This window comes from Alternaria infectoria, assembly GCF_024043175.1.
Source record: "Alternaria infectoria strain BMP 0036 chromosome Unknown scaffold_24, whole genome shotgun sequence".
NCBI classification, from domain to species: Eukaryota; Fungi; Ascomycota; class Dothideomycetes; order Pleosporales; family Pleosporaceae; genus Alternaria; species Alternaria infectoria.
Window position 1 is genome coordinate 297,623 of NW_026250713.1, and position 14,732 is coordinate 312,354.

The window sequence follows — 14,732 nt, forward strand, 5'->3', positions numbered from 1 at the left end:
TGGCCTGGATCACAACAGCAACGAGATCCTTCCCCTTCACTTTCCCAAACACCATCCGTACCGTATACGCAGCCACAGCAATATCCTGCACCAGCTGAAGGACACCTTGCCAGCCTTAGACAGTTAGTGCATCCTCAGCATTATATTGCACCTGCAACAGAACGCGGCATACCCGGCCAACGTAGCAACGGCAACTCCCAAGCGGGTTTGTATAGTTCTCCAACAGCAGCCGCTACTTCTTTGATGCCAGTTTCTCCAGCTACAAGTCGACCTCGACATGCTAGTTTTACGCCATCTGTCGCCTCAACCGACAGCAGCAGCTCTATTCCGATCGGCATCCTTCCAGGCCACCGTATGCGCAACAACATCAGATCCGATACTATTCAAAGCGGACCAGCAGGTGGTGAAAGAATGATGAACGGCCGCCCTAACAAGGACAACGATTACTGGGGATTTTGCAAGGGTGCCTGGGCTGTTAGAGAAGACCTTAAGAAGGGTATCACAGTCCGCACTCAGCCCTGCGGCTACTACAACACAAAGCAGATTTGGGGGTGTAAGCATTGTACCTTCACGGGCGACGTCTTCACGAAGCCGCACCCCACGAAAAAGAACAAGACTGTCGAGATAGTGGACCCGCGTGTCAAGACTTCCATGTCCGGGATACGGTATCGGTAAGCGTGTCCTTGTTCAAACAGCATGTGAGAAATATGCTGACTTCGTCTCCCACTCTTCAGGTGGATATTTCTCGCTAAGTCACACGTGAAGAAGAAGGCAGCAGAGCCTAGCTCAAACGATGACAACTTCGGCTGCCTGCTTTGCTCAGGGCAGGACAAAGTCACGGGCGTTTACGGTGGTGTGGAAACACTTATGAACCATATCGCTCTCACGCATGTGGCGGACATGAGCGAGCAGGCACAAAAGAAAGCCAATTGTATTCTGGGTAGAGTAGCGGGCTATGACGAAGACTTTGACATTAACATACCAATTTTCAAAGAGGCGGAGCTTGCTGGCTAAGTAGATACACCGGAGCTTCGAGTTTGCGCAGGGGAGAACGGCGTTACGGATTTGTATTCGAGGATACCCTTGCTTTTCGTGTGCTATGTTGTAACATACAGACCTTTACGGTGATCTATACCGATCTATCATACAAGCAAAGTACTCCGAATCTCTTGATTGTGCAATTTTGACAGAACAGCTTTCTTCGCACAGTCTAAAGCATGTGTTTATATCTAGCTTTCTCAGATCAAATACATGAGGAAGCGCACGATCAGTTCGATCAATCTTACAGACTAACAGCATCATTTGCTTATTTCTCTGACTTTGATGGCTCCGACAGCGACGTGCCTGGCCGCCAGTTCTTGTACCGTTCGGCTTCATCCGCAATGGTATGTGGGACGTGTTGCTGCAGCGCCTGCTCAAAATGTCGCATGTAAACTTTCGGCTCGCTATTGGGGTCCATTGTGTAATCCGTAATCGCCAACTCGATAGCGACGGCGCACAACCCACTGATATCTGCTCCACTGCTCCCGTCTGTCTTCTTGGCAACAACATCGAGATTGACGTCCTCTGCGAGCGGTCTCTTCCGCGTATGGATTTGCAGGATCTGCTTCCGCGCTTCTTCAGTCGGAAGGCCGATGTGGATGTGTGCGTCGAAGCGGCCGGTACGGATGAGCGCCGAGTCGAGAATGTCAGGCCGATTGGTCGCGCCGATGATGAACACATCCTTGAGTGCTTCAATACCATCCATCTCGTTCAGCAGGGTTGTAACGACATTGAGACCGCTATCCTGCGTTTTTTCGCGCGACTTGCCGATGGAATCGATTTCGTCGAAGAAGATGATGCACGGTTTTGCTGCGCGTGCTCTGCGGAATACATCCCGGATAGCTCGCTCGGACTCGCCCACATACATCTTGATGAGTTCAGAGCCTTTGACTGCGAGGAAGTTTTGTTTACTCTCCGTTGCAACGGCTTGTGCGATCAGGGTCTTTGCGCAACCGGGGGGGCCATAGAGTAGAACGCCTTTTCGGGATTGAGGGCCGCCGAATTTGATGTCGAGGTCGGGATACTGGAGATGCGATTAGCTTTGAGCCTGGTTGCAGAAGTAGATGAACGCCTAAGGGTGCATCGTACACGGCCGTGGGAGATATAGGGATGACATAGGAATATAGCTTACCTTAAATGGGCGAATAGTAATGGCTTCAAGTACAGCGCGAACGTGATCCAGACCAGCGATATCTGTCCATCGAACCTTGGGCACTTCTAGAATGCTATCTTTGAGGACCGTCGGTTGTACCTCTCCGAATACGGCATCAAAATCTTCCTGACAAACATAGTCTGTTTGCTCTAGCTTCTCTCCAAAGGTCGTCTTTTCTTCCTCGCTTATAGTCTCATCTATCTGTTGTTCACGTCGGTCTCGGGCGAGAAGACACAGATCGTGGATGTCGCGTCCGACGAAACCGTGTGTGCGCTCTGCCAGCGATGGGAAGTCAAGGTCTCCAAGTTTGCTCGTAGTGCCCAAAATTTGTCGGAGAATATCTTCCCGCTGAGTGGTGTTGGGTGGAAAGAGCTCTAGCTTCGTTTTGAAAGCTGACGGTGATCGAAGTCTGGTATCAACATCGTATATGCTACGCGCTGCTGCTGCGACGACCACTTGGCTACCGCCCAGCTTGGCCAACTCTTCCCGCAGCCTGTTTACAAGTGTCTCAGCTTTTTCGAGAAACCTGTCGAGATTATCCATTATGATCAAGCTCGGTTGGTTGTCACGAGCGTCCTCAAAAGCATCGGATATTGCCTTGGCTTGTCCTTTTGGATGCGTGTCTGGATCTACTCGGTAAACTTGTTGCCATGGGCATTCCGCTAGCCGTTCTAGTAGAAGACTTTTGCCTGTACCCTCGGGGCCGTGTAGTAAGAAAGAAGTAGGTCCACAAAGGCGTACGTCGCGTTGATGAGGTAGAGTGTTTGTGAGGTAAGAGAGGCGTCTGTTCATCGTAGTGATGTGAGCAGAAAGTCCACCGATGCCATCACCCCTTACCTGGAGAATCTGCTTAGAAGCTCTCGGGGTCTGCTGAGTAGGGATATCACCCGTGGTAGTGACTTCAGTAGTAAGTTCGTCGAAGTATGTCGCGTACTTCTCAGTTGGCAGCGGATCAATGTTCTGCACGGTGACACGCAACTTCTGGCTCTTCTGCTTGAAGCCTTTTTGTTGAACTGGAAAGCTGCATCCCGGAAGAATAATGTCAGAGTCCACTGCTACATAGCTGTCAGAAACAGTAGCCAAGTATGATCGTTGACCTACCTAAAGTGTGTCGTAGCCAATACAAAAGTTGCTCATTCGAGCTGAACTTGGCAGTTTGATTTGGTGCATCTGCGAGACTGATCTCTATGGATTTGAGAGGCTTCCAGGAGTCTACCTTCTCAATGAAGACGGGATCATTAAGCGAGAGGTCGTATTGCTCTCGCAGAAGATCAGACACCTTGGCGATTGGCTTGTTGCCAGGATTTGTCTGCGAGGCTAGCCAGGCCACTCCATAACCTTTGAAACCGGCAGCAGTACTCAGTCGTACACAATCGCCGTTGACAAGCCCCAGCAATTTCAGCTCTTTCTGTGATAAATGAACGCGGAAGGCACCGCCCTCGAGTGCGTTACTGGGAATGCTCGGAGGGTTGCGCTCCAGAGGGCGCAGAGTGTAAGATGTTGCCGGGCTCATATTGTCACCGCGCACTGCAGCAAATGTCAAGACGGGTGGTGAAAATCTCGGAAGTGCTTTGGGTGCGCCGTTGGTGTGACTCACGTCACGTGTGTACTGAAGGCTTCAACTTTGGAAGTCTCTAATTAGCATGCGAATTCATCTCCACCTGTACCTAGGTCCCATTGCCTCTTAGCGCAGCATTGTCAGGGCCCTCCAATGCAGCCCAATGTGGTGAAGGATGCTGGGTGACTAAGCGACCGGGGAGCTAGGCCGGATGGGTGTGCTAGCGCGGGCCCATTCCGAAGCTTTTCTGAGTATCGCGCTCGAGAGAGGGTAGCTTGCCATGTTACGAAGCCGTGCAATTTATGCCACCGCCGCGCCTTCCTCGACATCTTCGGCCATGTCATCCTTCGGGGACCGCGTACCAGATTCGCTGCGCCCACAGGACGACGCCCGCACCGTCCTCGACCGTCGGCGATGAATCCCCGCAAACCACCACTGCCGACAGCCACACAACAGAGAAGGAAAGCTGGTTGAACGGGGGTTTGATCAGACTTGTACCCTGGACCCGGACTACACCGTCTACTAAATCGCAACCGCCATCGCCGCCGCAATCGCAATCGCAATCGCAAGCCCAGAACCGTCCTACGTCCGAATTGAATGAAGAGGGGAAGGGCATATCCGAAGCACAGACATATGACACTGGTGCTGTGGTGATCAGGAAGACCACTGAATCGCTGGCGCAGCGCCAGCGAAGGGTATTGCATTCACATTCGGGAACACGCCCACAGGACAAGCACACAGGGAAGGCGGACAGTCGAGATCAAGATTTCAAGTCCGCGAGGAAGGCCGAACATACTGTGGAGAGACGCTTGGGCCAGCCAGCTGTTGTAAGGAAGGTTCTGGCCTTACCTGTGTCTCCCGAAACAAGAGAACGTGAACGGAAACACCAAGACCCTATACGCAAAGATCAGAGTAGGCAGAATCCGACCACAAGTAACGAGAAGGAGGTCGCTACAACTCTTCGAGATGACGATACTACAGTCATACGTCAGCAGCTCCAGGGCCTGTTCGAGCAAGTCAAAGCCCTCCAGGCCGCATTAGAAACAAAGATTGCGCTGGGACAGCTGCCGTCTTCGTCCCCCAGGGAACAGGACATACCGACTGCGGCACCTGTTATACCCCGGAACGATGCATACCCTTCCACCCCGATACAGTCGTTACTAGGACATGCTTCAATGAGCGGCGATCCGGTTTCTTTCCGTCATTCTGATACTTCCTATCCGAAGACCCTGTCTCGCACACTTGAGTATAGCCAGAAAGCCCTCCGTAAGTCGGTCTACACATTAGGCAGTGTGGCTACAGAGCTAGAAACAGCACGCTCTCTAGCAGTGGCCCCAGTTACCCGACATGCTCGTGACTGCATACGCGTATTGGATGAAGACGCAGCAATCGAGGGTGACTTTGAGCTCAAGCAGGCTCTAAGAGCGTCATACAGGAACTGGGAATTGCTCCACGCGGAACAAAAACACTCTGCTCGCGTGAATGGGCGACCGGATCTACTCTTGAAGCTACACGTCAGCGACATAAGAGCAACGTCATCCAAGATTGGCAGTAGTGTGAAAGAGCTGAAAAAAGACCTTGCTCGTATTTCACCAACCACGCCAAGAGCGCCGAAACCAGTACTCCCGTCGGTGGAAGAGTATCGCCGGCAAGCCCGCGAACATGCCGAAAACGTGAAGAAATTCCCAAGAGGCTCTGAGCTAAAAAGCTCAGAGAAGAAGATTGACAGCGAGAGGTTGACGCGAAGGATTCATACACAGTCACGCCTAATGAAGTCGTCAGACGGCTTGAGCGCCACTACTGAAGACGGTGACGGAAAGAGTACAACGACCGAGCAATCTATGAGGACATCGCCGCTTTTGCAGCAGAAGCCAGAGGTTAGCCCATCCACTACTGCCAGTCTATCACCAAAACCAACACGGGGTACCGCCGAAATGAGTGAGCAATCGCTTCTTGAAGAACTCTTCCCGGAGGCAAGCACTACTCTGCAACCTCGTCAGCCCGAGCAAAGCGATAGGTATCCCAAACTCAACCTCCCGGACTCAACGCCTATCGTTCGTCGGGAAGTTTACGACCCTACTCCGTCACTCAAACAGCAAGTGGTCAATTCGTTGCGCAAGCAGGGGGAACAAATTACCGTTCTTCAACTCACGAACTGTAGCACTGAGCTGACTGAAGCCGACTTCCGTCGCATCATACCAAAGAGCAAGCACATTGAGGGTTGGCATCGAGATGGCGATCTTTATAAGATTGTGCCTGGTCGTGACCCGCTGAGTCTAGAGCGACTGCCCTTCTACTACTTACTTTTCAAGAACGCAGAGGCAGCCCTCGCGTATCAGAAGAATGCTTCGAGATTGCACAAGCTGAGCGCTCTCCACCAGCCCGCGAGTATCTTTTCCGCTATTCCACCCCCTAGAGGGTTCCTCGAAGAGGGTGAAGATATCACAGCTGCCATCTCATCCTACAATCTTCTACCCGCACATCACCCCATGAGTCTCAATGTTCTCATGCAGCCCTATAACCCCGTACTGCGTACGTTGGTGGAGAGAGGCGGCTACCAACCCATCGCGCCCTCGATCGACGAGAAAGGAAACCCCGTATGGAGGGTGCTCATGCATATCGAAGGCTACGAGCCTAGCACGTCGGACCTTTTCAAAATATTCTCTCGCGATGCCTACAAGCATGGCATGACTCTTCCCCTGCGCAACGAGTCGCAGACATCGATTCATCGTCTTCGCGACATGATTAATCTGAAGACGTCGTCCAAGGCCGTCTCGTCGAATCGGCCTCGCGCATATGGCACCTTTGAGCAGCCAGCGAATCCAGATTTGGAGACGACGTACGATGACCCGGCGATTCAGAGCATGCTATCTGGTGCAAACGAAGACAGCCCCAGCCAAACGAATCAGCTAGTCATGAACCGCGTATACAATCGATGGGTGCTGGATTTTGAAGACGAAGACACGGCTCGCAGATGGAGTGTGAGGTGGCATCGCAGAGTACTGCCTGAATTGAGCCATACCAGGGGCGCGTGGAAAGACGGCGAGGAGGCGAGGATTTGCAACACTGAACTTTTGTGGTGATGCAGTAGATGTATGATAGTCTGTATATGTAATGATGAGTTTGCCTAAAGATACAATCTAACTGTCTGCTACGTTGTGGTGTGAAACACCGGGTATCATAATGCCGTATCTCGTGCGCTCGTTCCTCATGTCAAGCCTATGAAAGTGCTACGAGCTCATGCCGGCGGCAGTGAGGAAGGCCGGACTCCAGTATTCGTTCTCCCCGGCTTGTGTGTCGACCCAGACCAGACTGTCTGCCATGAGGTCCTCAACCACAGCATGGGCTCGAGGCCTCTCCCAGTTGAGATTCAGCTGCAACATGGATACTGTGACGTAGCCAAGAACCTGTATGGCTTCGAGTACCGTGCTCTGGTCGGTATTCAACTCCTTGGGTACGCTTCTTATCAAACTTCTGTGCCCAATCTTCATGATGGAGAAGCAGGATCCGAGCGGAGCGAGCGAGTCCACGGCGCGCTTGATGTCGTCATCGCTGACTTCCATGCTCCCGCCTATGCGCTGGGATTTGGATATGCGGGCTTTGAGATCCGAGACGCTGATGAGCCCGCCGTTCTCTGATCTCGTGGCCCGGCACTCTTCCACAATCAAGACGCCCAGGTTGAAGTAGAAGTCATTCACACTCCCGCCCAGCAGTTGTGCCCAAATGCTCTCCCCGCCAGCGCCACTTGGTTTGCCATCTTTATTGTCCCGGTGGTACGAGGAAGCGAGGAAGTCGATGTTCAGCGCCGAGCACATGCGCGCGAACTCGGCGCGGAAAGCAGGGTTGGCGCGAATATCCTTGGAGTGGGTGACGGCGAAGTTGTGGAGGAGCGACTGGAAGACGGACAGCTGGGTCGAGAGGGAGTCGGCATTGCGGGTTCGCAGCGTGGCGCCGTGCGACGTGTAGTGGTGGTTCTGCAGGCCGCGCGAGGAGAGCGACGACAGGCCGGGGGTGCGGCGGCGGTCCATGGCGGCGGTTGTGCGCGTGCGTCTTCAGTGCGTCGTCTGTTGGATGGCTCGGACGGATGCTTCTGCAGGTAACATGAAGAGCGTGGGCTTATGTCACCTGCAACTGCTCCCTTGCGTGCGCGCTGGTCTCGGGGCGTGGGTGAGGGTTTCACTGCTGGCAGTGCGTCGGGCCGGGCGGGGTAGGGCGATGAGATATCGTCGAGGTTGCACGTCGCCCAGGCAGATCGCGTCTAGACAACAGGATGGCTGCCACAACGGCTTCTTGTCAAGGGACACCCATCAATCAGCTGGTTCCCTCGAGCACAAGTGGAGAGTCGGGATGAGATCGCCATCCCGAGCCGAGCCTCGTACTAACTCAATGACGCATGGCGTGTGTTTCGGGGAGATATCGGTCACTCTTTACCGGTACATGGCATCAGATGTCGACAAGCTCCCCCGATAGCTACTCATGCGGCGAAACAATCTTAAGCGCTGGGGGCGACGCGTCCGTTCGACCTCTGCTCCTTCCTGACCACTTTCAGCGCCTGCGTTCTTCCCTTGGTTGCGTTCATTGCCTGGACCCTGCATCAGAGCTAGGCTGCCGCGCTCACGTGTTTTAATATTTTCGCGTCTTGCCCTTCCTGGAATTAATGATACCCCATTTCTCACCTGCTCGAGTAGAGCTTTGCGAACAGCCTATTCTCAAAATTCTCCGACATTCCTGGTTCGAGGAAATCTTCCGCCCTAGGATGGACCCGTCAATAATCAACAACTGCGTACTGCTGCTGAATCTGCCCCCCAAGGCACTTGCCGGCATCGACCTCCTGTCCTTCACCTCATCACCACGTTTTCGAGGCGTCAAAAATATTCCACCAGGCCTGCATTTCGTTTTCACTGCAAGCGACAGCACTTTATCTGTGAGGCACGGCGCCTGGTTCTACGTCACCCCTGGCGTAGGCTCGCCGCAAGTCTTCGTTAAGAAATGGGACGAGAGCACCGAAGACCTCGTAGCCGAAACCTCGCAGACCGAAGTGCTGAGACACAAGGCGAACCTGGGAAGCATATGGAAAGATGGCCTGACACCTTACCGACAAACCGTCCAGGAAGGGGACTCTGGTGCTGAAGAAGGCTGGTCTGAGGAATCTACCGACTGGAGCAAGCTTACATCGCAAGTCACACCCACGATGCTATCGAGGATATGTGGCCTGAATCCGGATCACTGGAACTTGACATCCGCATCATCCGCCCCACAAGACCTGGACGAAATACCCGGCCTAGAGAATAGCAACAGCATGCTACATCCGGAGAAGGAGCTACGGTTCCTGCCCATCGACCTGAAAAAGACATGGAGAGAAGGCGCGACCGGGAGGGAACGCACAGAAGCCGCGCAAGACCGATCCTGGTTTCTGGGAGATCTCATCGACAACCACTGCCAGGCGAGTGATCTACGTGGACGAGAGGACGAAATCTTGGGCGAGCTGCAGTTTACTTTCCTTATGGTCTTGACCCTCAACAACAACTCCTGTCTCGAACAGTGGAAGCGGCTCCTGCGCCTTTTACTCACATGTCGGCAAGCCGTCAAACAGCGATCGCGCCTGTTCCTCGATTTCTTGCGATGCCTGCGGATACAGCTTGGCCATTGCGCTAATATAGAAGGCGACTTGTTCGACATGAATGATGTTGGCGGAGGCTTCTTGAAACCGCTCTTCGGCCAATTCCGCAAAGCTCTCGACGACTTCGACGGAAAGTGGAAAGCTGACTTGGTAGATGAGCTAGAGGATCTGCAAGAATATATGCAGAAAGAGTTCGCATGGGAACCAGAGGGCTCTTATCTAAAGCGCGGTATGCTTGAGCTAGAGGACGGTGAACGAGTAGAGATGGAAGTCAATGGTGCAGACGCTGATGAGGAGCTTGGCGACTACGCGCCTACTGTCGTCGACCTGACCCCAGAACAGCAAAGACTGCTGAACCGGAGCGATGTCGGTCATGCAAAGCCAACGAACGGCGACGTTGATTCAGAGTCAGAAGACGACGTTGATCTAGACGATATGGATACGAGATACTGAAGCCATGAAAAGGCCGTGCATAACCGGTGAAATTGAATCAGTCTGCCCACACGCTCAGCTCACCGGTTCCGTCTCCGCACACCTGGTCTCGTTACGTCTCGGTTGGTCGAATCAACAAACCTTGCGGCGGCACAGCGGTGCAAAAATAGGCATCTGCAGGAACGGGCAGCCCCTAGTCGCTAGTAGATATCCTGTAACCACGTGCTGATCGCGGTTATCTGCACAGCCTTACACCTAATGTCAAATGCCATCATACTTGTGCGCAATGTCTACTTCGAGATCTAATGTGATGTAGCCAAGACGACGTGGCAACAAAGCATGCCGATGTCCGTTGTGGTGCGGCGTGTCAGCCAGGCGTTCAACGCAAGGCTTTGCATAAGATGAGAATAGTATAGATTTTGGCCCCCAAGTTCAGGACTGCGTCAAACCGCTTCGGGAAATTACAGCCTTGGCTCGCTATTCCCTGGCACGCTACTTGCACCCTTCATCGCCAACGCCCTTCGCCCCATCACCAATGCGGGCAGCTGAGGCTGAAGCGCCTCCAAGTCCTGCATACAGTCATGCTACGTGTACGAGCTTCGGACCGCTCATTGGCCTCGTCAAGCAGCTAAGAGCCTTACGCGGGGTGAACGGCGAGTGATCATCACGCGAAATGAAGGCTGTGCTTGCGATACCCGGTTTGAGCCCCCTTGGCCGTGGACCCAAGCGACGATGGAACGCCTAAAGGCTTCGATAAAAGCCACGTCCAATCTCACATGTTGTTGTAAACGCCGCTGCATAACGCCCAACTCTTTTTGCTCATTCATACCACCAAAACACAAACCAGTATTCCACCGGCTTCGACGATATAAACCTTCACAATGGAGAAGCAAAACGGTTAGTAATTGCCCTTCGGCTGTTGTGTACGAAATCTACGCGATTCAATGCGACTTAAGAACTACGCCATTATGAAGCGCATAGTCCTTTGAACAACTACGCCGCCTAGCCTTCAATTTCCCTATCTCAAATATCATGATTATCTTGCTAACAGTCTTAAAGTGCCCATGCAGCAATACCCTCAATCGCCAGACGCGACCGGTCAACCACCTATCTACCACCAAGATCCCAACGCACAATACCAGCAGCAACCAGCTATGTATACACAACAGCCTCAAGATCACCCTACTGGCTCGCCAGCGCCTCAGCATCCGCAAGGCGCATACGTGCAACCTGACCACGCTGGCGCCCAGCCTGGCATGCCTCCCCAACAACAAAGCGGAGCCGTCTACCAGAACGCCACACCAATCGCGAACTTGAACCGTGGACCTGCACCTACAGATTGCCCTGCATGCGGACAGCGTGCCATGACCAACGTCGCTTTCGAGACGGGAAACTCGACGCACGCCTGGGCTCTCGGTCTTTGCTGCCTTTGCTGCTTGGGATGCATTCCTTATGTGATGAACTCACTCAAGGACGTCCAGCACAAGTGCGGTCGCTGTGGCGTGCTTCTTGCGACTTGGCACCGTAGCGGAAGCACCGAGGTTCACATCCACTCTTAGATCATGTTGTAATTGTGCTAGGGAGTTGAATGCACATAGAGAGGGGAAGGAGGTGCGCGATGGTTTGAGGCGGATGATACCCAGGAGGAGAACAGGGCGTTGAAGCAATCGGGTGCAGGGTGGGTCAACCAGCCCTGATTTTGTCTGTTATTATAAGGAGTTTTGCGCAACAGGTTTCTTTATAGTACCCGCTTTGACCGAATCCAAAGAGAACATGCAGTCTCTGCCTGAGTTCTTGTTGACCGTGACGACGCGTGTTTGAGTGAAGCCAACGATCCGACGCGCTCAACCGCTGGAGAGATGCTCGTTCAAGAACAACAGATTTTGGAAGTTGCACCCAGCACAAGCAACTTTGCCGTATGGTGCATGATTTAACTGATGTGCTGATGAGATGCGATGTGTCGTGAGCAGGATGCTCACCCCATCGAAATGAGTGTATCGCTCCGAGATGCATACATCTGACGTCACCAACGGTCATCGCGCATCGACGCACATGGGAAACCAGAACATGCAGGCTGCGCAACACCATCGGCCCAGCGCCACACATCGTGAAGAATCGAAAGCAGATCCGGCACCAAAATGCCGCGAAAGCCACTTTCCTGACATCACCGCCACCCGATCAGCCACACAAAGCCACCGCTAGCGAAACCAAGCTTTGGCTACATGCACCAAGCTTTTGGCAGGTTCCAAGATTCCTTGTGTCAGACCGCTTAATCGCGTTAAGATCGCCATGCCCTCCACATCACCATGCCGCCAGCCGTCCAGATCGAGAGTAACAGCAGGGTTAGCAACCGGTTTGTGGCTGGTAATTTACCAACGCAGTGGCAGAGATGCGAAAATGATGTCGTTTGACAGAGTGCGTGGCCGTGTGACACTTTGTAGTGCGGAAATTGGCTTTGGGATATAAGACTCGCATTACAAGTCTTTTATCGAGTTTCCACAAGGCCTATCCCTCTTCTTTTCTCACCTTGACTGCTCAGTTGGTCCGCTAAGTGCAGGTGCTGTCCGCTTTGCTGGCACGCTACGTCGTTTGTTGCGTGACCCCTTCCGGAACAAACAATCACAACAAAGACAACAATACGTCATCAGCACGCGGTATAGATACCTCGAATCCAGCACTTCAACAGATCAACAACGAACCCACTTTCAACAAAATGGGGTTCTTCAACAAGCGCAACACGACGCCCGTCGCCGCAGACACCACAACGGCAACCGGTGCTCACGAGAAGCGCGCCAGGCCTAGACGTGCTTCCAAGGGCGGCTCGTCCTCCTACAACAGCAGGCCTGGCTTCGGATCATGGATCAAGGCTACCTGGCTCGACATCCTTACCATGGCCCTCATGGGCGCTGTCGGTCTCGGTGTATACTTCGCTGATCCAGCCCCGAGCCGCAGCTTCCCCATCATCTTCCAAGATGGAGAGATTGTCTACCCGCAATTCGCTTACCCCATGAGGAACGAAATTGTTCCCATTTGGGCTGCCGCGCTCATGGCGTTCTTTATCCCCTTTGCCGTGTTCCTGATCGTGCAGATCCGCGCTCGCAGCTTCTGGGACCTGAACAATGCTACCATCGGACTTCTCTACGCTTTGATCACCGCAGCTGTTTTCCAGGTCTTCATCAAGTGGCTCATTGGAGGTCTTCGTCCTCACTTCCTCGCCGTCTGCAAGCCTGTCATCCCTGCCGACATCCTTGACACTGTCGGTGCCAACGACAACGGTGTCGAAGCCGGTAGCGCATATGGCAACGTCGCAAATGGGTACCGTCAGATCATGTTCGACCGTAGCATCTGCACAGGTGACAGGAAAGAGATCAACGACAGTCTTGAGTCTATGCCTTCCGGTCACACCACAGCTGCGTTCGCTGGTTTCGTTTACCTGTACCTGTACCTCAACGCCAAGTTGAAGGTCTTTTCCAACCACCACCCGGCTATGTGGAAGCTCATCGCTCTTTACGCACCTATCCTCGGAGCTTGCTTGATTGGAGGCGCTCTTACCATCGACGAGTACCACAACTGGGTAAGTCTTGAAGATCTTCACCTTGTATATCGGAACAATTACTGACAAACTTTTAGTACGACATTCTCGCCGGAGCGGTCATCGGCACTCTGATGGCTTTCAGCGCCTACCGCATGACCTATGCTTCCGTCTGGGACTTCCGTTTCAACCACATTCCTCTCATGCGCCACGCTCCTTTCGTCTACGGCGCCGGTCCAAGCTCTTTCGATGGCTTCCACGACACTGTCTTCACCCGCAAGGCTGGATGGGGTACGATTGAGGGAACCAGCTGGGGCGGTGCACCCTTCGATGCCGCAGATGGTCCTAGGGGAACCATGATGCCGCATCCTGACGGGCCTGCTCACGGTCACCACGGCAGCGCCTCGAGCCGCGTGCAGAGGAAGCCTGTCGGTGCTGACAGGCACGGCGAGCAGATGGTCTGAGCAGGTTAGACTAACGATCTTCTGGGCTATATCAGCTTGTGAGGATGAGGCTGCACACCTGCCTCGTGGTGTGCATGAGATGAAATTGAAGAGGAAGGATGGGTTGTGCATTTACTGGGTAGCCTTTGTCGGCGACATTTGACGATCATGATAGCGAGGCGTTATTGAGCACTGGAGATACCATGACATTCAACCTATGAATATAGTCTAATAACATTCTGCATAACTTGAGTTGTTGGCTGGTTGCTGTGCTGTGAAGCTTTGGCCCTATCGGAATCTCTCGGAATTACCCTCATTCCGAGCCTCTGCGCGCACGCGTCCGTCACACGAAGATTGCGCGACGACCTTCTGGCAAATCGACGCCGATCCATGTACCTTTCTACAGAAATCTATTGCCAAAGGGGTATTAGAGTACTTGAGCGGCCTCGTCATGGTGTCAGACATGAGTCTGCTCTACGTACTAGCCCTGGTGTTTACTGTCCTACAACCTTGTGAGCGTCCTCCCTTTACTCCCAGACACCATGCGACATCATCCAGAGACGTCCCATAGCCGCATGAAGGTCGCGTCGAAAAGCTCGAAATCGCTGCAACTAACACGCGATCCCAGAATCAAACCTCAAAGACGGCACGCTGCCATCTCAACCCCTCTCTCCGTGGCAGCGCCAACTACCCGCTTCCTCCTCGGCCTCGTCCCCTCCACTTCCCGCGCCACCAACCGCTATACCTCTGACTTATAGCTTCCGCAGCTTCCTCCTCCTTCTCGCCGCTTCGAAAACAAACCTGCGCAGCCGTCACACGCGAATTGGCTACCACACGATACTACCAGCTAAAGCTAGCCTACAGGGACACGGATCACATGCATACGAAGTACATCGGCTTGATGTGAATAGGGAGGCAAGTAGGTTGGCTGAAAGTTCATTGCGAAAAGTCTA

At 53.3% G+C, this 14,732-nt stretch overlaps 5 protein-coding genes across 5 annotated transcripts; 3 read left to right on the plus strand and 2 right to left on the minus strand.

The window, feature by feature from the left end:
- Positions 1–1,306: 1,306 nt before the first annotated feature.
- On the minus strand, positions 1,307–3,707 carry J4E92_009505 (uncharacterized protein; the record flags this gene model as incomplete). Its single annotated transcript, XM_051500851.1, has 3 exons — positions 1,307–2,065; positions 2,174–3,246; positions 3,296–3,707. 3 exons carry the CDS (start codon positions 3,705–3,707, stop codon positions 1,307–1,309), a joined length of 2,244 nt encoding a protein of 747 aa, XP_051349002.1.
- A 382-nt stretch (positions 3,708–4,089) lies between these two features.
- J4E92_009506 (uncharacterized protein) lies at positions 4,090–6,835 on the plus strand (the record flags this gene model as incomplete). The annotated part of the gene is made up of 2 exons (XM_051500852.1): positions 4,090–4,159; positions 4,209–6,835. 2 exons carry the CDS (start codon positions 4,090–4,092, stop codon positions 6,833–6,835), a joined length of 2,697 nt encoding a protein of 898 aa, XP_051349003.1.
- A 147-nt stretch (positions 6,836–6,982) lies between these two features.
- J4E92_009507 (uncharacterized protein) lies at positions 6,983–7,780 on the minus strand (the record flags this gene model as incomplete). The annotated part of the gene is made up of 1 exon (XM_051500853.1): positions 6,983–7,780. One exon carries the CDS (start codon positions 7,778–7,780, stop codon positions 6,983–6,985), a length of 798 nt encoding a protein of 265 aa, XP_051349004.1.
- A 728-nt stretch (positions 7,781–8,508) lies between these two features.
- On the plus strand, positions 8,509–9,825 carry J4E92_009508 (uncharacterized protein; the record flags this gene model as incomplete). The annotated part of the gene is made up of 1 exon (XM_051500854.1): positions 8,509–9,825. One exon carries the CDS (start codon positions 8,509–8,511, stop codon positions 9,823–9,825), a length of 1,317 nt encoding a protein of 438 aa, XP_051349005.1.
- A 2,692-nt stretch (positions 9,826–12,517) lies between these two features.
- On the plus strand, positions 12,518–13,800 carry J4E92_009509 (uncharacterized protein; the record flags this gene model as incomplete). The annotated part of the gene is made up of 2 exons (XM_051500855.1): positions 12,518–13,378; positions 13,435–13,800. The coding sequence occupies 2 exons, from the start codon at positions 12,518–12,520 to the stop codon at positions 13,798–13,800; spliced, it is 1,227 nt and encodes a 408-aa protein (XP_051349006.1).
- Between the last annotated feature and the right edge of the window lie 932 nt (positions 13,801–14,732).